This window comes from Bombus fervidus, chromosome 16 (genome assembly GCF_041682495.2).
Source record: "Bombus fervidus isolate BK054 chromosome 16, iyBomFerv1, whole genome shotgun sequence".
Taxonomy (NCBI): Eukaryota; Metazoa; Arthropoda; class Insecta; order Hymenoptera; family Apidae; genus Bombus; species Bombus fervidus.
This window is the reverse complement of record NC_091532.1, coordinates 5,475,191-5,498,624: the sequence shown is the minus strand read 5'-3', so window position 1 is coordinate 5,498,624 and position 23,434 is coordinate 5,475,191. Positions and strand designations below refer to the sequence as shown.

General features: G+C 32.8%; 4 protein-coding genes across 7 annotated transcripts in view; 2 read left to right on the top strand and 2 right to left on the bottom strand.

Annotated features, from left to right (window-relative positions):
- The window catches only part of LOC139995781 (uncharacterized), a 112,841-nt gene extending 101,350 nt beyond the window's left edge, over nucleotides 1-11,491 (top strand). Inside the window, exons 2-7 of one of the 3 annotated variants that reach the window (XM_072019588.1) lie at nucleotides 798-990; nucleotides 1,320-1,572; nucleotides 1,705-1,821; nucleotides 8,718-8,980; nucleotides 9,049-9,399; nucleotides 9,480-11,491. In XM_072019588.1, coding sequence (XP_071875689.1) covers nucleotides 874-990; nucleotides 1,320-1,572; nucleotides 1,705-1,821; nucleotides 8,718-8,980; nucleotides 9,049-9,399; nucleotides 9,480-10,088 — 1,710 coding nt within the window. In that variant the 5' untranslated portion in view covers nucleotides 798-873 and the 3' untranslated portion in view covers nucleotides 10,089-11,491. Of the gene's footprint in view, nucleotides 1-797; nucleotides 991-1,319; nucleotides 1,573-1,704; nucleotides 1,822-4,178; nucleotides 4,409-4,449; nucleotides 4,899-7,419; nucleotides 7,995-8,717; nucleotides 8,981-9,048; nucleotides 9,400-9,479 lie in introns of those variants that run through there. The other 2 variants (XM_072019589.1, XM_072019590.1) reach the window with 2 other exon arrangements.
- Nucleotides 1-23,434, bottom strand: part of LOC139995785 (putative fatty acyl-CoA reductase CG8306) — a 91,144-nt gene that overhangs the window by 58,961 nt on the left and 8,749 nt on the right. The window lies entirely within an intron of this gene.
- On the top strand, nucleotides 12,267-17,439 carry LOC139995793 (CUE domain-containing protein 2-A). Of its 2 annotated transcripts, none has more exons than XM_072019614.1 (5): nucleotides 12,267-12,425; nucleotides 13,306-13,395; nucleotides 13,514-13,850; nucleotides 13,921-14,094; nucleotides 14,289-17,439. In XM_072019614.1, exons 2-5 carry the CDS (start codon nucleotides 13,307-13,309, stop codon nucleotides 14,547-14,549), a joined length of 861 nt encoding a protein of 286 aa, XP_071875715.1. In that variant the 5' UTR covers nucleotides 12,267-12,425; nucleotide 13,306; the 3' UTR covers nucleotides 14,550-17,439. The 2 variants fall into 2 exon arrangements, with proteins under 2 accessions (XP_071875715.1, XP_071875714.1); XM_072019613.1 differs by lacking the exon at nucleotides 12,267-12,425 and adding an exon at nucleotides 12,506-12,708.
- Nucleotides 18,600-22,697, bottom strand: Iswi (nucleosome-remodeling ATPase imitation SWI). Its single transcript, XM_072019581.1, has one exon. It carries the CDS (start codon nucleotides 22,544-22,546, stop codon nucleotides 19,517-19,519), a length of 3,030 nt encoding a protein of 1,009 aa, XP_071875682.1. The 5' UTR covers nucleotides 22,547-22,697; the 3' UTR covers nucleotides 18,600-19,516.

The following is a 23,434-nucleotide window of genomic DNA, read 5'->3' as shown; positions in this document are numbered from 1 at the left end:
CACTTCGCCGTGAATGCAATTTTAGATTTGGACAAACGAAACAATGTAATCGAAAGCGAAGTGTAAAAAAGACGAAGTAAGGAAGGCAGAGGTTGAAAAAAGAATGGTCAGCTCGCGGACGAACACGAGGCAGACTGAAATTTCTAGCACGCACGATTTCCGAGGTTCTATAGACTCTCTGTTCATTTCTCTGTTCCGTACTATTTTTGGCGCGTGCATAGGTATGGAGACGTTTAGGCGATTTCACAGTAATAGAAGCCGAGCTAACAGATGCAATTGCGCAAATCGTTTTGCCGGTATATCGCTCGAGATCGGCGGCCATGCAAGCCTCAGATCGAAGAATCGCGTCTGAATTTGGAAGTGAAGTTTGGCACGCGTCGCTATCTTTATTCTGTACATGATAGAACATAATTTTTGATAAATCTAATGTTTTATGTGAATAAAATGAAATGAGTTTCATCGCTCACTGCAATTTTTTTAATATACGTATATATGTCATAAACAGGATTTTTAATAAACCTTTCATTCAAATAAAATGTGAATTAGTAGTAAATTAATTTGATAATTTAATAAGTTTTGTTTATCATTCAATAGAACTTTTTAATATATTAATAAATGTCTTTTTATAATATATAAATATTACTAATGAGGTGTAAGTTTGGTATTAAAAAGAAAAATAGTATGTGTACTCAAAATACAGTTTAAAATACAACACTTTATTAAAATTAGATTACTTATACATATACAGAAATGTTTCTAATAACATTTCCTTTTAGTAATGCTAATTATCTTTTCAGGTCAGTGTCACGAAAAATAGGCCGTTAAGAGATTACAGTACTTAGCACCGGGGAAAATAAAAAAAGAACGAGCAGGATGCCACAACGCATGAAAAGTGCGTTCAACGTAAACAAAACGCAGATGAAGGAAGAAGCTTCCACATCGTCCGTTCTTGCCGGGAATTCTAGCGATGATGAGCTGAACGCAGCCGAAGTATAAAATAAAAGAATTTAAGAATCACTTAATATTTAATTATCTAGTTTTTTAAATAGTTGGAATTGTTTGTATAAAGTACAATTATTATTTCGCTATTACGCGAATCAAAAAGTCAAATGTAACTGGATATTTACATAACTGTTTCGTAGTAATATACATATAATAATATATACAATGACTGCAAAAGGTATTTGAACACGACTGTATTTATCGTAGCGATCACATATTAATTAAGTAGATCTAAGTATATTTAATTTTATATTTAACAGTACTTTCATATGACTATAGAACATGAAATGTCTAATTAAAGATTCCGAACTCTGCAGGTTGTACTATCGAATAAAGGCGGGCCAAAATTAATTTACCACGGTCACATGTATACATTACACAAGAAGCAACCGTACAATATCCGATGGAGATGTGTTCGCAGAACTATGCATTGTAGAGGCAGTCTTATCACTACCATGAATTGGACGAAACCAAGGGTGCGTATGGAGCACAATCATAAGCCAGACTTCGCGGCCGCTCAGGTTGCCAGGAACCGGTCCTTGGCTCTTGGCAAACCTAGCGTGTTAACAAGTAGGTTCACCAACTTTTCCATTGATTATGATTTAGCTCGTTTATCGATTCTTGCTTGAATTTTCAAAAATACATCTGAGGCGATATTTCTATAATGTATAATATCACGTTTAAACTTTGTGTGTTTCGTAGACGTAGGAGGAAATACTGTCAAGTCTATGAACGTACCACAACGAGTGTTTCACAAGGAAAATAATGTACCAGAACAGGAAGGTAGGAGATCTACTAGGCGAACTACAGCCAGGAAAAGTAAGTGTTTTGGAAACTTTTATAATTGTTAATAATTTATTAATAATCAAAATCCAATCTTGGAAATCCAATATTGGAAATGGTTTGTTATATGTTATATAGTATTGTGTAGTATGGATAATTCTTTTTGATATGTGATTTAATAAATTATTGCGTGTTAAATTAAGACACTAATGAAAGTCATTAAATGATTCTCCAGAAGATTAATAGAGAATAGAAAAATCAGTAGAGTGATTAGATACAATTAAAAACAGAGATTCATATTTCTAGCTACCGATTTAATATTACTACGAATGAATTGGAAAGTTATAACGAATTAAACAATGTAACTCTTGTTACATTTACAATGAGATGTACAAATGATTCTACTATAGAAAGAAGACTGAATATATGTAATCGTATTCAATTATCTAGCATATAAATCATCGCATAAATATTAATTTTAATTAAAACGACTAAGAATACATAAATGTCAGTGTTTGGGAATTTATACAATATATAATTTTAGATCTATAACTTTAGACTAGCATTACAACTATAATGAATTGAATCTTTCAATCAGTCAGGACTAATAATTACGTGGAAAATACATGAATTCATTCTGTTGAGTTAATGTTAATGCCTAGCGTAATCGCTGTATATAAATCCGCAGTATCCTACATATTCAAAAACAGATTATTGTTAGCGATCGTTCGTCTAAAATCAGGCGGGAGTATTATCGCGCGATTGATGGCCAACAGTTATTTTATATATACTTACGTACACTTATTCACACACACAGGCGGTCTTTTATATAACATAAAATTCGAAATGTTCGTGAAAATTGTAATTATTTCATTATTTCTGCAATCGTTTGGATCGTTAACTTTATTTATGTTTAACTATGAAGTTATTAATAAATACTATAGGAGAATATATTGTGTGATAAATATCATATTACACTAATTTATAGAGTATTTTGTTTTCTTTTTAATAAACATTTTATCATTATGTAAATAATTAAGGCAAAACGTAGTTTGTTTTATAATGAGAAAATATATTCTAAAATAGTATTAAAATGGTAATAAGATCTTCTCACCATTTTTTAATACAATGAATGAAAGACAAATAAAACCGCTCACAATTTAAAATGAAACACAGTAACGGTAAAGTAATCGCTTGAAAACCATCAATGTGAATATGCTCTCGATCCTTGCATTTCTATAGCCAGATCATTGGAGATCTGCCGAATCTATAGTAATAACGCATAAAGTTTCAGAAACTATTTATGTTAGTCGTAAAACGACGAGTTAACAAATAAGAGAAGAAAAATTTCTGTTTGCATTTAACTTTATTTTCGTTAATATTTGCAACATTCGCTTTATATATAATGTAACAGTTTTATACAACAGATGCAGTAAAACTAAATATGAACAAAACACAAAGAAATATTTATCTACTTTTCTTACAGTATCATTTATTTATAATTTTCCATTTTTCTCTCGAGAGGTAGATCTCATGGTGAAGATGGCGAAATACCGACGACATATCGATTATTATCGATAACCCTTGCTATCTAAAACAATCGATGTTGTTTTGTCATTATCGATAATTTCGATATTTTTGGTTTATATTTATTAACATATATTCATTCATAAATATTCAAAATAGAAGTCAATTAAAATGTAACTATCAGATAACAGATTGCAGTTCTTAACTACCAATTCTACCATAGATTCATTGGTTAGAAAAATTCGTGGAATTTAAACTATCGAAAGTAATCGATAATTATTGAAGATTGTGACTATCAATATCTCTCTAGCTCTATTTCAAAGTCCGTACTCGGAGGGTTAATTACCGCGTAAAGAACGCGACCCAATGGACAAGAGATGCATTTCAATTTGTGTGTACAGTGTGTCCAAGATGGCGGGCATCTTGAAGATGCGCGCGAGAAAAAGGGAGCTGTGGTAAGCGGCTCCCGATCGATGAGAATTCGCTCGGACGAGGCTCGAGTGAGTCGAACGTGATCAGGTCGGTTAGTAATTCCTTAGCGAAGAGAGACCCGGGAACGCGCACACGATAGCAACACGAAACACGGTACGGATAATATGCGTCGACGACCGGCGGCGCCGTCGCACATGCGCGCCCTGACGCGCCCCTGTTCGTCCACCGATTTCGATTTTAGTCACTCCCGGGTTCGGCTTCGGGGAAAATCGTTCCGCTCTCGTAGCGAGCCTTACTCGTCCAGACGCGTCGTGAAAAAAACTCGCACGGATTTTAGTAGCGATTCTTGGTCGATCGAGTAGAAATACAAACGCGTCCCTACACGAGCCACAACTCTCTAACATTCGACAATTTTTCCTATTCGCGACGAGTAGATATATATATACATATACATATATATACATATATATTTGTACGTCTTCGACGTATCCACGAAAGAAAAGGAACGAGAAAGAGAGAAGCAGATTTTTGGGCGATTATTTCCTTGTGTCGTCGTTCACGGACGATCGTATCCCAATACCGGTTTAATCGTCAGACGTTTACACGAGCCAGCGAGATTAGACACGCCGAGAATAACGCGATAGGAAACCAGTGTTGATCTTTGGTAAGAATCTGATCGAGCAGAGAAGTATCGAGAGAGAGAGAGAGAGAGAGAGAGAGAGAGTGAGAGAGAGAGAGAGAGAGAGGGGAGAATTTTGGACGAGAAATCGAGCAATTCATTTGTGTAGTTTAGAATATCACTCCTGGGAATATCGTACGAGGGTCGATAAATTGTCGCGTGGTCGTTGTCGGTACAACGGTTCTCTGACGCGGCGCACAATACCGAAAATCGAACCGGTTCGTAGCCGCGAATCGACCGACGAACTGGATTCAGTCTAAGTGACACCGTAACGAACAACAGAGAAAAAAAGAGGGACGAAAACAGAGAAAGAGAGAAAGAAAGAGGAAAAAAAAGCACAGAGAAGTAGAGTAAACGTAACGACGTAGCAGCGGCGTGTGCTACTCGATATCGTGCTTGGCCGCAACGGTTGCCATTTTATAGCCAGTCGCTCAAGAGAGTTCTTCGGGGAGGCAAGAAGGAGAGGGAGAACTGAGTAAGAACAAAAGAGCGAGTAAGATAATGCGAAAAAGGTAGAAGGAGCGAGAGAGGGAAAGAAAGAGAGAGAGAGAGAGAGAGAGAGAGAAAATAAAGAAGAGAGGAGGATCGAGGGAACGTAGCGTATGAGACGGGAAACGTGGTTTAATGGAAGGAAGAAGGAGGGGAAGATATTAAAGTAGGAAAGAGAGAGAAGAAGAGAAGAAAGAAAGGAACTTCGCAGATGGAGTAGAACTTCCGTAGATGTTTTTAGATCGTTTTTTCGATTGTACGTGCGTGTAGTTTATGGGAATTAAGCTTTTTCTCTCTTCTTTCTTTTTTCTTACTTTCTTTTTTTGATAGTTGTGTCAACTAACACGTTGCAATGCAATATCGATCTGGCCTGCGTAATATACGTGTGGTATACTATCGCACGTTCTCATCGGATAAATCGTTAATACGTATTATCCGTGTGTCGTCTACTGAGTGATGATACGGTGCGCTAAAAGGAGTGGGAGTAATAGAGAGGCATTCAGAGACGAGAAGGATAGTGCGTGAACGCGCTATATACATGTATACTTTATCTACTCAGTATGATTATCGTTAGCGCTTTTTTACAGTATCTCACCATACCGAAAAATTTATATCATATATTATAGTATTTCAATATTTATTCTTTTTATGAAATTTAACACCTTGTGTGTTATTGTTATTGTATTAATATTTAGGATTGTGAAATGTATTTACGTATACTTGTTAATACTTTCAAATTTAATTATGATATTTATATTGGTAGATTAGAAGTATTTTATTATTTATAGGGTCCTTTAACATGATATAAACAATACATTATTTTGGATAGAGTTTAATAAAGGAAACTATATTTTTTCATCTATTTATTCTTATTCTCTTACAAAATTGTTCTACACAGTCAGAAATCAGAATTCAACATCATCTGTTTATTGGATAACGATCCTATGATCTAATTTCTCATTCTACTCGATGTTTGAAATAGGTTACATGATATGATAATTCTCGACTAACCAAACGTGGTAAATCAACGAACATCATCATAGATTCACTTACAACCGAGATATACTCACTACTCCCCATCACATCATTTTCTTTGTGTCAAAATCATGAATGTGCAAACTTTTACTTTTTCAGTAAAAAAGTGGACTGAATATTTTTCTTTTTGTTCTCATATGAATTGTATTTACGAGTGTAATATAACAGATGTGTAGTAATATAACAGGAGCATAGTAGTGATTAACTCTAAGGCTTGATTCATCATTTCGGATCTACCGAATTGCATATTCATGGTATTGACATAATTTAATTTAAATTAATCTACAATATAATGCCATACATCTTTCCTTTTTTTATTTTTCAACTTCTCGCTCGTCTATGGAGTAAAAGAAAAAGTATGATTAGGACGCCAATACCAAGATGTTGTTGCGAGTAATCGATTTGTGAGTTAACGCGGGAAAATGTCGTTTCTTTATGTTGTCTTAGGTCTTGTGTAGAGTGTAGGGTACAGCTATACTTCTCTAACTAGCCAAAGATGGGAACCTTCTTTGACCAATTATTCAGAGAGGTAGATCTAGGAAATCCCAAATATCTTCTCCATTAACCTATTAAGAGTCAATATTGCATTAATACGACATACTATTTTAAAGTTCTTATTTTCAACAACTTTTCAACTTCTCAGATTTTTAGATCTTCAAATGTTCAAGATCTCCAGATTTTCAAATTTGTGCATTTTTTAGTGTTGTATATTATTTATTTATTTACGCTATATTTCATAGCTTGGTCCTTAATGGGTTAAGTGAGAGTGAAAGATGAGTATCTGACACATTTATTCATTTTACATATATATCCATGTTAGTAGTTCTGCATTAATTAATCACCATTTTGCTACATGAACTGATCGTCGCTATCTCCATCACTTCGCGAAACTATTATAATTTCATTGAGCTTCTAGTGTTACGTACTTATATAAAATAAACGAATGTGTCAGGTATTCTGTTTTATTCACATTTAATGGAGAAGAAACGTATCTCCTAGAAATAAGGTTCTGATCCGTAGTCAGTTAGTGGAGCATTACCCTGTCCTCTTTAGTCAAAAAATGTTTTACCTAGCATTTTTTCATTATCCAAACTAAGAAGAGAGATTCAAAATTCGTTTCCAAAAACAAGTTTCCTTCCTGGTATTGTAGTACCATGGATTTTACAGAATTCTTTTTTCATAGCCACAATACCTGTTTAAGTATCGAACCATGATTTATCATAACTTATAACGTTATAAATATCTCAGTTTCTTTAGATTTCATAAACTCGTAGAATACATGTGGACAAAATAGCATTGAAAAAAAATACCAAGCAAGCCCTTGAAATTCTTTCTTCATATCCACAATATTAAAAACCAAAATTTAATAATATAATTTGATTGAAATAAAAATTGCATAAATGTTGCATTAACGCAGTGTTGGCTCTTAGTGGGTTAACGCGGCAGTACTGTATCGCGTTTTCGTCCTACAGAGAAAACACGCCATTGGAACGAAAATACGATCAGCGTGGAATTGGCGATCGACAAAACAGCGAGTTAAATACAAGCACGACGGCTACGACGGTGGGTCGGCTTGTAGTGGTGGCCTGCAAGGACACCGTGAAGCTGACTACCCGCCGTCTCCTGCAGGAGCGTCAACGTGACCGAAATTGCCACGCGAAGGTCATCACGTCTTCCAACGCGGATATCGTGGAGGGCATCCGGCTCGAGGACGTCACCATGAAGCAGGAACCCGAGGACGAGGAGGATTCCTACCTGGAGACAGTCGAGATGCCGTCTCTTTCGCCCTCGTCGTCCAGCAATAGGCATGCAGGTGCAGCACATCGTGTTCGGTCTCATGCACGTAGTCTACGTTCTATGACGAACCCAAGCGCGGTTTGGGCACATTTTGATCTGTGTGCTAACGATCCTCTACGTGCACTGTGTCGAATCTGTGGGGCAGTGGTGGTTAGAGGCGGGGCAAATCCACGACAGTGTGGTACAACGAACCTTCATCGACATCTCAGGGTACATCACGGTGGCAGACTCATTGGCACTCGCTATCACGGTAATAGTTGTTGGTCGAACCTTTCAGAAGCCGAACTGATGATTATATTGTGGATGTTTATACATTTATGAGAATGCACATAATACTTATATACTTAATACCATAATTTGGTCCCACTATTAATTCCAGCTCTATTTATGTCGGTAATTCATCAGCATGACCAGTAATTCACTCACAATAAGGAACAAGTTATAAGCATCTAACAGTACAAGTATTCAGAATCAGTAGTGTATTGTTGACTGAACCAGTTATATTGCAGTAAGATGATGTAAACAATCCACATCCCAAAATGAATTCAGGGAAATAATGCTTGTAATACTCACTTTTCTCTACTTTTCCATATATGAAGTTGATCAGAGTGGTTTCTGAATGATTCGGTCATTTGCTAGTACTTCCAAATTAAGAGAGTGATAGTATGTAATTTGATAATTGTATCGAAGCTGTTAATGGTTATTGCTATAGTGTGTATGAGTTTATGTAAGATAAAATTCAAAATATGGTTTATATTTATTATATGAATAATATTGGGATCTCTGTAATCATAGGACTTTCTATTACTTGCGTAGTGAACAATCTGGGGAATATATGCATTTTTAATGTATCTTGTTGATATTTTCTGGAGAATCATTTTAATGAACATGAATGAACATGAATTATTTGTATCTTCATAAGCTGTAGTAGTTATATTTATGAACTGAAAGTAATAATAGTTGTTTATCACAGTACTACAATCACCTCAGACCAATTCAACTGGCAAGACTATAAGAATAGCAGCGCAGTCCTTGGTAAGATCTCATATTAGAAATATTGCACCAGCACCTATATCACAGCAACAACAGCAACAGCAACAACAACAACCAAAGACTCTTGTGTTAAAAACAATACCCTTAAAAGTAAAGCAGGTTGCACCTACGACCATTAAAATGCCACCCCGACAGGTAAATCAGGGAGTGCCTCATAATATCGTACACCAACAGCCTACAGAGGTAATGACATTATTACGTATCAGTTTCTATAACAATAACTTAAATATTTAATATCTTTGTTTTTTTAGGTTTGTTTAAGATGGAACAGTTATCATAGCAACATGCAGAACAGTTTTCCATCTTTATTAGATTCTGAACAGTTTGTCGATGTCACCCTGGCCTGCGAAGGCCGCTCGTTAAAATGTCATAAAATGATACTGTCAGCATGCAGCGATTATCTCGCGGATCTATTACGCGAAAACCCGTGTCAGCATCCGATTATTTTAATGAAGGATCTTAAATTTTGGGAGGTGGAAGCACTAGTCAAATTCATGTACCGCGGAGAAGTAAACGTCGCCCACGATAAACTGCCACAATTGTTGAACGCAGCTGAGGCTTTACAAGTAAAAGGATTAGCCGGTCCAAATCCTTCTTCACAGGTGAACGATGTTTTTGTATTGTTTAATGGATCTAGGATTCCGTTGATACATGTTTTTATAAAGTATATTTTTTTTTACAGAATCCAAAGCCACCTTTACTTATTCCGCAATCGAAACCGGTAGTATCTCAACAAGTTCCTCGAGGCGCTTCAGAGACCAAAGAGAAACCTTCCACTTCTGGAGTTTCTACGCCTTCTAGTCCTAAACGCGCGCAAAAACGACAACACTCGGAACCGATCGAGCCAAAACCCTTTACAAAGATACGCTTACAACGACCTGCTACACCGTCACAGATTACTACGGTTAAGTTGGAACCCCTAGATATCCCTCTCAGTCCTACGGAGATGTTCCCCGATAATAACGAGGACAGTTCAACTCCGTCGAATTTTGACAAAATTATGAGTTTACACGAGGAAGATGATCCAGGTGGCAACGAGGCTACCGATGGCGAAAGAGAAATTCATTTCTGCGAGATACCCGACCCACCCGACATAAATGATAGCGAGGATCAAATGGAATTTGTACCTACGGACTTTTTAGAACAAGAACAAGACATAGTTGAAGAAACGGATACAGCCTCGAACAAAGATTTCAAAGAAGAAGAATCTAGGGAGGATTATAATTCTGTTGAACTCGAGATCGGTGAAGGAGACGGAGTCGAATGTTCAAAAGAAAAGAAGCCGGTTTAGTGAGATGTTCTGAATTCAATATTTGGTTTGTTTGACGGAAATGGAGTAAGATTGTCGTTTCGGATTTTTAACAAATTCTTGGAATTATCCAGTATTGCCACGAGACTTTTATTTTGTTAATCAAGTATTGATTTCAATGGTTTCCTCTTTTCTTCGAAATTAATACAAGAGAGAATAATGTATATATACATATATCTATATATTATTTTTGTGATAGTGTTTTATGAAATCTATCATCGCATTAAATCATTATGCAATATATATAATTTTAACTTTATTTGTGTTTAATCAGACGGAACGCAACATGAAGTTATACATATATCGAGATTTTACCGTTTGTTCTCAGAGTAATATGACAAATATATCATCGACATTGTAAATAGAACGTAAACGATAAAAAGTAAAACTATTTTTATCACTTACTGTATGAATCGTAGCGGCTACGTATACCTTTCGAGTATTTTCTTCAAGTTCACTGTTCGAAATTGATATTTCTATACAAACAACTATGCCAGAAAGTATGAGAGAGATATTTAAGTGAATATTATTAATTAATTACACATATTTACAAGAGTACCTATAATAACTTTTCTTGCATAGTTTTTAGAAATTCGAATTCGATATATGACTTCTACGTTGTCAAACAATTTTAATTTATTTGTTGAACAAAAACTTTTATATTACACCTTTTTAAATCGTAGATCGATTTCATTAGTCAAATAGAAATTGATCGATTATTTTAAATTCGAATGATATTTGAATCCGATGAAAATCACTTTGAATCATTAATGAAAATTCGGAGATTACCTACTCCTATTTTAATCACAAATATGCTAACAGCATAAAAAAGATATAGCTTCTTAAAAATAAAGTTGTACCTGTTAACCTTCATGGTCGTTTACAGTATAATATAATGATAAACAGTACAACGGGTTAATATTTTTTGTTATTTGTGTTGTATGAAATTTGTTTATTTTAATAATATCCTTTTAAATATGTACGTAGGCATTATATGGAATAAGATGTCTGAATTTACTAATACATTAATGAAAATCAAATACATTCATGCGTTAATCGTAAAAATTCATTATTATTAAATAAAATTGCAAAATTAATAAAGTGATAACTCGATATATCATACTTTTTATTACATTTCAACCTTTTCTCGTAGGTTCCTAAAGATCATTATGTAAATTTTACTTCGAAAAAAGAATTATCTTTTTAGCATTATACGTGTATGTAAGCGTTATGTAAAAATAACATTCTACGTATATGGTATATATTAAATCGAAGCTAGCGGCAAAATTACGTTTGTTGTAAAGATCCATGTATGATTGAAAAGTATATGTACATTGTATAACATGTGAAATTATGTGTTATAAATAAACTGCTATAATAGTACATAGCGAAATAATATGCGTTAAGTATGTTTTATTCTAAAAGATTTACTAGTTTTACTATTTTTCTATGACAAATTACTTTTCTTTAAAATAAAGAATTATAAATAAAATTGAAAAAAGAAAAACATTTTATCGATTATTTGGGAAAATCCGAAAAATTATTATGTATCATAACTAAATATTGATGGAACTGTAATTCTATACAAGTTCCTTCTATGTTTAGCATCTTTATACATATATTAATATGTTACATTCTTTGAATAGATAGAAAAATTCCTTGTTCTCATTTTATTGCTAAAAATATTGTCGAGTTTCAAAATATAAACATAATTAATCGTACAGACGTTATTATATAATTTCAAGCATTCAAGTTCAATACTCCCAATTAATAAAAAACACAATTCTAAAGTTTTTGTTTTATTCAAACAGTATTCGAACTGTAAGTTATCACTGATTCATAAAATAAATTTCATTTGAATAATTGAATCTACTAAATAATCCATCTCATTTTATTTATTTCTAAAAACAGTTCTATTATACATACAACAGGTACAGATTAATATTCATGCAACAAATAAGTTTCGGGGGTTACAGTATCGATATTAGTGCTCCGATGTAAATCGAATTTCTGCATTTGTGCTAATCCTATATAATTTGTGATATTTATTTTTTTCATTCATCGTAAACGATATTTTGAGTAGAAAATTATTTCATTTTATAGAATAACTGTTTCTATTTTGAGTTGTTTTAATATTAAAATACAACACTGAGATTGCTGATTTGATCCCGAAGTGGGTCGTGGACTGTGATGGCGCCACATTATCTCTACCCGTCCCACCGGACTGTCAAATCGAGCAACATTGTTTGTATACGAAATTTTTATCAGTTTTCAACCTTAAGTACGATCCGGGGACTTGGAGCAAGTGAATAAGATCAGGTTCGTATTCGCACCTATTTTTATGATGAAATATGTCAATGTTATCTTACGAAATTGTTCGTTCATCTGCGATGAACGAAAATGCTAAAAGCTGGATGTGACCGGCGCTGCTACTACCTTTCTGTCAATTTCTTCTCCTCCCTTTCTCATTTTTCTTCGCGATATTTATTCATTTTCTGTTTTCTCATGCACCACGAAAAATGATTTTATTCTCATTTCTTGCACGAGATAAAGACATTCGAGAAAAGTCAGTTCTTGAATACAATCCTGTTTTGGACTACGTGTAATTGGTTTTGCCTTATTTCTCTTAACCTAACTGGAAAGTTAACAGTAGCTGGACGACCAATAGCTTTCGGAAACGAAATTTCTCAAATGAAATGTCTATGCGAATTAAATTTAACGTTAAGCATAAATTCAACACGGTTAATGTACTGTGTAATAAAGTCAATTTGGTGTATAAAATTCATGTTGCAAATGTAGAATTTGTGAATTAATATTTAATAGTTTGTTGTAATTATTTCCTATGTAAATTGATAAAAGAGTTAGACACGTATTTTTAAAGTGCTTTTCCTTTGCAGTGTAAATGTTTTGTAATAAAACTTTTACACCTTAATATAATTTTTTCTAACAATAACAACATTATATGTCATCATTGACTTTTTGTAAAGACACTTGTTAAATTGTTTTAGAAATATTATTGAATATAAATATTGTTCTAATAAGGTTGTATAATATTAATTTTTGTTAATAAACTGATTACTTTAAAGAATATAAATTTAACTGAAACATAGTTTAGAGTTTATAAATATCAAATTAAATATATAGAAATCTTTCAGTGATGGATGACTTTTACTTGAATTAGTTATTATTAATTTTTTAGGATGAATCGTACAATGGATGAAAAGGAAGAATTGGTCAAAAAGTCTTTATTTAGTTTTGTGAGGAAGGAGGTACCAACTGCCCAATTAAGGTAAAACAAGAAAGAAAAAGTGGTGAAACTTATTTATAATTCAGCAAATGTATATGTGGAACTTATATAATAACTGCATTTAATGTGTTTTTGTACTTTATAAAGATATCCCTTCCAGCTTAATAGATGACATTGTCCTGAGTTATGTGGTGAGCATGGTAGAAGAAAGTGCACTTGAGGAAGACTTGGACGTTGATGGATTATGTGAAATGGTTTCTGCTTGTCTTCCTGAGTTTTCTACTATTGAAAAAGAAGCAGTGTCCAAGTGGTTATTAGATGTTGAAAGTAAACTACGGCAAGAAAGCAAAGGGAATGAAAATTGCCAACCTCAAGATCCCTTGAGTCATATTAGTTTAACAGCTTTGTTACCTCCTGGTACACAGAGAATGAGAGTTCATCATCTCTCAGAAACTAGTGATGCTGGAAGTGATTCTAGTGGAGAATATTTTTCAGAAGTAAGTTCGTTCTACTTTATTTTTGAAGTAACTATTAGTTATTTTAAACCATGAATGTCTTATTTATCAGGAATCATCTTGGCATCAAGTAGCACTTTTACAAGAAATGTTCCCAGCTGCAAGTCCAGCAGAAGCCAGACATTGCTTGGCAGTTGCTGGTGGTGATATAGCAAAGGCAGCACAACTTGCACTTCATAGACAAGAAGCAGGACAAAGTATTGTTAGTAATCTTACTTTTTTAACAGTAAGTATCTATTTTTACATGTATGCACTTTTTATAAAATATATAATTTATTTTTTGTATGATATTTGAAACTTATACTATTAATTTAAAATGTTATTAAATTTATACATGTATATATACATGTACGTGCATTTTCATAGTAATGAATCAATTATGAGTCAAACGATATAAAATAGCGTAATTATCTTCTACAGCCAAATGGTCGTAACAAGGCCAGAGTGAACGACGAGGAATTGAAATCACGTATCATTGCACGGTATAGTTATGTTGATAGAGACGACGACTCACGCGAGCATCGTCCAGTTGCACCGAAAACAGAACCAAAAAAATTAGTACGTTACTTAGATAATAAGATTGTAAGTGTGAAGGGTGAACGATACACTGAAGTAAGAAGGGGTGGCGAAGAGGAGGATGGCAACGAAGGTGGTAGAAAAAGAGGTCATTGCCGACCGTAACCAGTCCCTTTGCCTCCACCCCCCGATCCACCCCCTTGGAGGCATCTGATTTCGAATTAAAGCTTTCGCTTAGATTCTCTTGTCTTGCTTATAAAGGAATACGGACAGGGTCTTGAATTTCTATATACTTGCAGCACTATCTATTTTGTACCTCTCTTTTTCAGTTGAATTTGTTTTATCCACAATGACTTTTATTGATTTTAGAATTATTTTTATGCGTGATATTATAATCATTGTGATCTGTCGCAAAAGTTTTGGAGCATTTTAAAAAACCGCAAATAACTTGCCGTTCATAGTGTGGACTAATTAAAATTTCTCCTTAACGGTACAGCGCTAATGTTATTAATTATTATTATTACGTCGCAGTTTAAGTACCTGTTAACGTATAATTAACTTACGTTTGAAACTTTTTATTTTTTACTGAAATAACTTTATATAATGGTCACAAAATAAATTTATGATTTTTAGTTTAGAGAAACTTTTATGACAGCGAACTTATAGGTAAATTTTAAAATACAAGACATAATTTCGTAATGTTTTGTTGTTTTTCGAGAGTTTTTTAGATTTTAAATTTGCTTTAATTAAAGAATTTCATTTATGAATACATGATTACACTATAAGTTCGTTTACTAAACTTATAATTCAATTTCTGCGATACAATGTCGATAATTTTACTTATTATTTTCAAACGCATACACTCCTTTATTATTAAAATAGTATACACATTTTATTTATTAAACATGTTGTGTGTCCCATGCTCTTCAGTGAATATCGAACCGTTGTTATAGTAACTATTATTATTAAGACTATGATATGTGCTAATATATCTTGGAATATATTACAATTACATATTTTATAATGTTAACTAATAAGATTAGTTCAGTTGATTGTTTCTAAACATTACTGAATTTGAGTAAAATCTCTGTCTCTGTCTCTCTGTCTCTCTCTCTCTCTTTCTCTCTCTCTTAGACTCGTACTATGTATGTAATGAAAAGTACGTAAGAACGATAAAATGATAAGTGGTATATCTTTGCAAGGAGTTCGGTTTCTTGCAAAAACACTAAAAATAAAATGATATATAACAAAAAAAAATTTAGGAATTTTTATGTGCACACTTACTTGGAAAAAATCTGAAAAAATTCCAAATAAATAATTATTCTAAGCATGCATAGTTATAATTATTATCTACAAATATAATCGAAATTCACCAAAAGTTTAATACAATATTAATTGTAAAAAGAAAAAATATCGTGCAAGTGAATACTGCGTACATACTGAATCTCTTGGTATCGCAGAAAAAAAATTATAATCAAGTTGTAGATTTCGGATAATAAATTGTAGTATATGTATTAGGTAGGAAGAAATATATATAGTATATATATATACATACACACAAATATACATACATATATATGTATGTATTATACATACATACATATATATCTATTTATATATATAAACAGATATTATATATACATACATGTAATAGATACGTAAGCGGGATGAAAAAATTGCTTACCGCGCCATATAATTTACCAGTATTACTATTGTTATTGCTATTATTGCAAATTTCAAAATGTAGATGGATATAATCCTTTAAATCTTAGGATAATAATAAAGTCAAGTGATTACTTGCAATAATATATGTATACTAGGAAGTGAAGTTTAATGATGAATTCATAGAGACACCAACTTTTGACGATCGTATATCGTGATTTGACACAACAAGAAACGTAATTGATCAGAAATATAAATTTATATTTTCATATTTTTTAATTAAGCCCATTGATACGCTGTTTAAGGAGTCACTGGTGTCATTGAATTTTATTTATTACATTTATTAATTCATTCTATTAAGTGCGTGTCTTTCTTATTAATGTATTTGTTTATAAAACTCTTGTTTTAATTATTTGATAATTTTAATAAAAAGAAAAAGAAGAAAACTATATATATACATATATATATATAGGTATATTGAAAGAACTTGAGCCGCTCCTTGCCATAGGTGATTTATAATAATGCTACAGAGGAGTCACATTATTTCTAATAATTGTAATTACCGAATGATGAATATATATTCACTGTAAACTAAATATACTCTACTGCCGATTAATTTCAGACAGAACAATGTTGTTGTAAGATTTCCGAAAGTATGTGTAATAGAATAAGATAGCAATATATTAAAAAAAATATTAAAAACAGAAAAAAATAAAAAAATATAAAGAAAAGTGACAAAAATAAAAAGAATAGGATAAGATGAGCAATTACTATAAACTGGGACACTTCAGTTTCTTGCGAATTTTGCTGTATTCCCTTTGATGTAACATACGAGTATTTTTAATTGGCAATATTGATTACATGTAATCTGTTATTATGAATGTGCAATTAAGATCGTATATAAAAATTAGGATTTGTTCATATGTTTATACGAAATTGTTTTCTTATAAATGATCATTATTGTTTAAAACAATAATTCTGTAGCTTATTTTGTTGTCTTTGAAGCATTTTATTGATAAAAAATGGTGGAAAATTTACATCTAGAAAAAAACGGGATAACAAAAATTGTCAGCTGCATTATTACTCAAATGATATTCTACATTGTTACAAAATTAAAGACAATGAAAAAAAAAATTGTTTAAGGATCCCTTTTGTTTTATGAATTCAAACATAGGTATAGAATAATAATAAGAAACAATTATGGTTTTTGATTATTTTATTTGCTTTGTAAGGAAAGTCGTTTAATTAAACAGGAGTTTTATTATGATCGGAAGAAAAATAGTTCTCTCAGTCTAAGTAGATTTTAAATATAACATCAAATTCGAGATACATATATGATTATAATATTACATATATTCTGTGGTGATAATGACGAACTCCGGGGCCTTAAAAAGTGATCCAAAAAACAAATAAAAAAAGATTCTATTAACAGTCCTATTCTATTTTGTTAAGTTTATTTGAAATTTGTCTCTCTTAACATTGATATAATGCAGCAATAAGAACTCTGTTTTATTTTAAAAAAATACCTTTTACGGTTTTATTTTAAGAAAAACAGTCATATTTCTATATGTTTCCTACGTTTCTTATAGTACTTTTATAAATTCATGATATAGTTAATCAATATTTTTTAATAATTAGTATACATTTATAAAAATATATAACTATCTTATTGATATATATACTAAATTATATATTAAATTATGATATTATTATCATACTGAGTAAAATATCTTCTTTTTGTGATCTTGTAAAATCAATAATTTCTAGTAATATGTCATCGAATACAGTTATAAAATACTAGTATAGTAGAATAATGATTGTATGTACACGATTAATGAACAATTTTTTGTTGTTGAATTTACCACGAAACTCTTGTATGCATATTTTACCGATTATCGGTTAATTCGACTTTCCGATGCATTTAAAAGTAACAATGCTTTGTTCTCTTGTAAATCGTATCCAATAACTGGATTAATGAAAATTAGAATATAAAAAATTCTTCTAGAAAATGAATAAAATAATAATTTTAAAATTGCTTTTTAAGCATTTCCATATAAACGCTGATATATATGTTATAATACCTTTTTCAAATTGTTGTACGAAGAGAATGTAAGTTTTTGAAATGTAATCGTATTTATAATCATTTTTAAATGTTTCATCTATATACTTTAAAAATCGATGATTGTTCAACAAAGAATTTGTGATTTATCTCATTTCGATAATCGATTTCCTAAACTATACGAATAATAATACATTCATCGTTTAAATTAATATACGTATGTATGTATGATTACGATATTATATTATTCATAATTACATTTGATTTAAACACAAATAAACCTAATATTATATATAAACCTAAATATCTTTTCTTCACTCAGTACTAAGAATTCTGATACTCTATACATATAATCACATATTCAAAAACATGAAAATAGAATTGATTATGTTTTCTATCGTTCATAATCTTCATATTCTAATCCACCACGATCGTATCTTAATTATCGTCATTTCAATTTTACATAAGGTGATTAATAATCAACAACTAAACACTTTAGGTTTTCATATGAAACGGCACATGGTATTTATTCGTAAAACGAATTACAATGCCTTTTAAAATCATAGCAAATAAATAAAATCGTTCACGTAATATTGCATTACAATTATATAAAATTAAATCAAGGTACGTATGTGATTTATATGCAATACATACACGCTATTGACTCTAACATTTCTATGATAATTATAATATATATATGTATAAAAAAACCTCGCTTTCCTTTAACTTCATCAATGTCAGAAACAAGCACCACTTTGACATTCATAAGATGAATCGAAATAGATCATTCGGTACATATAAATATAAAAGCTATGATTCTTAATGTCACATATGAAAATCCATTTATTACAATAATACGTTTATTAACGATATTAACAAATACGTTCTCCGGCTGAACTTCGTTTTGCAATAGACTGAATTTCTGACTTTTTTTTCATGATGTACGATAGGTTTTGACGAGTAGAATTTAAAAATAACTAGTTTTAATTTGCGAGAAGCGTTACTTTAAAAGTTATTGATATATAAAACCAACATTTTGGACATTCTCGCCAGAAACTATCGTACATTATAAAAAAGAAAAAAAAAAAAAAAAAAAAAATGAAAAATTCGCCGCAAAACGAAATTTAAGCCGTTTTTCTGTTCTACTCTGTTAGTTGCTTGCTTCCGTTAACTCCAAATATTTATCGGTGGTTATTAAGAAAAAGCGAGTCAAACGTAATCATATTGAAATGTGAATCTTGCAGAGGAATGAAAAAGTGGCGAAACTGCAAAAAAGTTTACAGGTTCTTCTTAAATTTAAACGATGACAGATCGTTTTAATGTTTGCGGGATGAACGATGGAAAGATTATTATATCGTGGTTAAATTCTTTTTCCCAAATGATAACTTAAACGTATCTCCGTTTAAGTTTTTTATTTCTTCTTTTTCCGCGGTTTATCTTGCGGAGCTGGCAGGTTCTCTTGTTTTCGCTTGGACGCAGGTTTTGCACCAATACTGCCGCCTTTCTTTCTCCTTTCTTGTCTCTCTCGCTCCTCCAACTCTTGATTCTCGCGCTCGATGAGCGTAATTAGTGTGTTGCATCGCCGCTGAAGTTCTAAAGCTGTACGAGACTTTACGAACCAGTCAAAACGAAATTGTGGCGCCGATCTGACCGTGGCACGAAGTTCCTCATATACGTTTTCCTTGTCAAAGCCAAGTTTGTGCAACATACACACGAGGAATCGATCTTCCTCCTCGGTGTAATTCTTACCTTTGTTTGTACCATACGCTATCCTCAACTGATGAAAAGGTGCACGGTACCTTGCCATTTTGGCGTCTAAGGCTTTCTTAATCCCGGCTCGTCTCTGTATTTTTGCTTCTCCTCGTTCGATTTGAGCCATTACCCTATCAATATCCTGCAATTCATGACACCTTTCCCAAAAAACAGCCGAGTACTCCATCACTTCTTCAGGAGTTTTTCCTTCTACTTCCTTGGCTATATTCTCAATATCATCACGACCATATTTTTCATTAGCTTTTATGAATTGATTAAAATCTCTCTTTGTCCAGTTCGTGAAGCCTTGAGTAAGCAGTTTCTCTTTCTCCGCAACTTCTTCATCGGTTAATGGTTGAGCTTCGTCTATCTTACGTTGTTCTTCTTTTTGGATCCTAGCAGCATCTGATCCAAGCTCTGGATTTTTTGGAACTTTATACCCTACCGTTTGCCGGAAGTAATATATCTCTTGATCAAGTAATTCGAATAATCGTGGCGGGAAGAACTGGAAGTCTTGGACTATCGGTTGCTTTGGTGGTCTAGGTGCTTTCGGGGCTTTTGGCTCTGATACTCGGAGAGCTTCTCTAAAGTAAGCGTCGACCGCGTAATTGGCTTTACGTTCGCGTTTCGGTGGCTCTATCCAGTTACCTATTCCAAGAATCTTTTGTTTTTCGCGGTAATCCTCACCTTCGAATTGGTAAACGGAATCCGTGGGTGCGTCCACAGTAAAGTTACGCAGAGAAGATTCACCTAGACTTTCTAATTTCTGCTTCATTTCCTCGGTCTTAGCTTCACCTTTTTGAAGTATAGTGTCTATGTCTTCGTCCGTGATGGCGCTGTCTTTCGATGCAAATACCTCGTTTGCACCGTGCCTGATCATGTTCAACATTTCGTCTTTATTCAACGCTGTTTGCTTCGCGTCCACTAATCGCCCCTGTTGAATAACTAGCTTATCTAAACGTAATTTAACTTCCGCACGTTCTACGATTTTTTCTTCTACGGTATTTTCTGTGATGAACCTGAATACGCGAACTTGCTTCTGTTGACCTATACGATGAGCTCGATCCATCGCCTGCAAGTCCATTTGTGGATTCCAATCGGAATCATAAATAATAACAACGTCCGCTGTTGCTAAATTAATACCTAAACCACCCGCACGAGTCGACAGCATGAAAATGAACTTCTCGCTTCCCGGTGCGTTGTATTCGTTGATTTGACGTTGTCTATCCTCGTGGGCTGTGTTGCCATCCAAACGGCAATATTGAAATCCTCTCCAATGACAATAATCTTCTAAAATATCTAACATTCTGGTCATTTGACTAAATATAAGAACGCGTGACTCTTGTTGCTGCAATTTTGGCAATAGTTTGTCTAAGATAACCATTTTACCACAATTATAAACAAGATGTTCATCAGTTGTGTAAGGTGGTCCAGGCTCTGCACCATCAAACAAATATGGATGATTACAACATTTACGCAGCTGCATCAAGATGTTCTGCAATCTCATCTTCTCAATTTTTCCAGCACCGTTAACTATATCTATGTCCTTCATAAGTACCTTGGTATACCATTCTCTCTGCATTTTACTGAGACCAATGTAGACCTTGATTTCTTTTTTAGGTTTCAGTCCTTTTTCTACCTCAGATTTTAAACGTCTCAAAAGGAATGGTCTAAGGACAGCGTGTAATCTCTCGACTAATGAATTATCACCTAAGAAACTATTAGTATTAAACCAAGAATCAAAATCATCTGAACTATTAAACACATCTGGTAATAAAAAGTTGAGCAAAGACCACAGTTCATGAAGGTTATTTTGTAGAGGTGTTCCTGTTAACAGAAGGCGATTAGCAGTTTTAAACTCCCTTAGAATCTCGGATAACTTGGACTTTTCGTTCTTTATTCTGTGAGCCTCATCAATTACCATGTAACGCCAATTGAACTTCTTAAACACTGATTTTTCCTTTATAACCATCTCATAGGATGTTACACAAACATCCCATTCTCCAGGCATCATAACCTCTCTGATAAAAGTGTTTCGAGTTTCTGCATCTCCTATGAGACAAACTGCTCTCAACGAAGGACACCATTTTTTAAATTCATTCATCCAGTTAGCTAACGTAGACTTGGGAACAATGACTATGTGTGGGCCAGGAATGTTTCTAAAGTGTTTCATATATCCCAGTAATGAGATAGTCTGTAGAGTTTTACCCAAACCCATTTCGTCTGCCAAGATACCATTGATACCATGCTCATACAGAGATATCATCCAATTTAAGCCTCGTATTTGATAATCTCGTAACTCACCAGACTTAATGTAGTGTGGAGATGATTCGAAACGAGTGGTGGGCGCGACACTGGCGTTACTTTCAGCCAACAATTCCTCATCTTCTTCTTGTTCCGTCTTACGGTGTCTATGGTCACCAGAATCGAATTTCACTTGGGTCTCTGGCTGTTTTCTGGGTCTCCCAGCTTTGATCTTTAAGGGGCTCCCAGCTTTGTCCTTCTGATTATTTGTCATAAAGTGTGAGAATATTTCAGTTTGCTTTAGTAAATAATCGAATCGTTTACTACGATCGGTTTCAAGTTTTGTTTCGAAATCACCACCTCGGGACGACGTGGTCTCGGCCGAAGATCCATTAGAATTATCTCCTGTGTCCCCTGTGTCCGCATTTTCGTCTGGTTTCGACATTTCTCTTTTTTGTTCGAAAATATTTATTTTCTTGTATGTAAAAATTGAATTCGGTTAATTTAATGTGTGTGTAAATACGCACTTAACTTAATTACGATTATTGGTGCATTAGACCCGGTATTTCCACTGTGACGTCCACAAACGCATAACACGAATTGCTGCCATATCTAATAGCGTTGTCCCTCCAAAATCATGAAAATGACGCCATCTATAAGCATCTTTCCTTTACGTCACATTAACAGAGGGAATATTTGAACTTATTTTAAACGAGTTATATTGTATGCAAGCATATGTATATCTGTAAATAATTTTGTCACTGGATAACAAATGTCGTCTCAAAGTATTCTAAATAAATTTTTTATGTTTATGTTGACTAATAATTCACATGTACATAAATCTGAATAAAATACATTTGCTGTCAGTAATTTCATAGAAATTCTGAAGTAAAAAATTGTAATGTTTTTTCTCTAATTAAGGCAATAAAGTTAAGTAAGTTCGATTTTAAATATGAATACATAAACATATATTAATTATATTATTATACATTAGTAATCGAAAAATATTTCTACTAGTTATTATTATTAATTTGAATGAAAAAAAATAATATATATTGCAACAACTGCTGTTAATGTGCTAAATATAATTATTCTACTACATATATCTAGAGATATTTTTATTTTTATTTTTGATTATTTTGTATGAAATGAAGTACTTTAATAAATATTTTGGTATTTATTGATATTGAAAAAATATATATATAATTTAATTTTATTATTAATAATATTATATGTAAAACCAAAGGATAAAGCTTTTCAACTTGACGAATGATAACAATAACAAAAAGAGAACTTCTTTATCGATCAATTCTTCTTAGCACCTCGTCGGTGT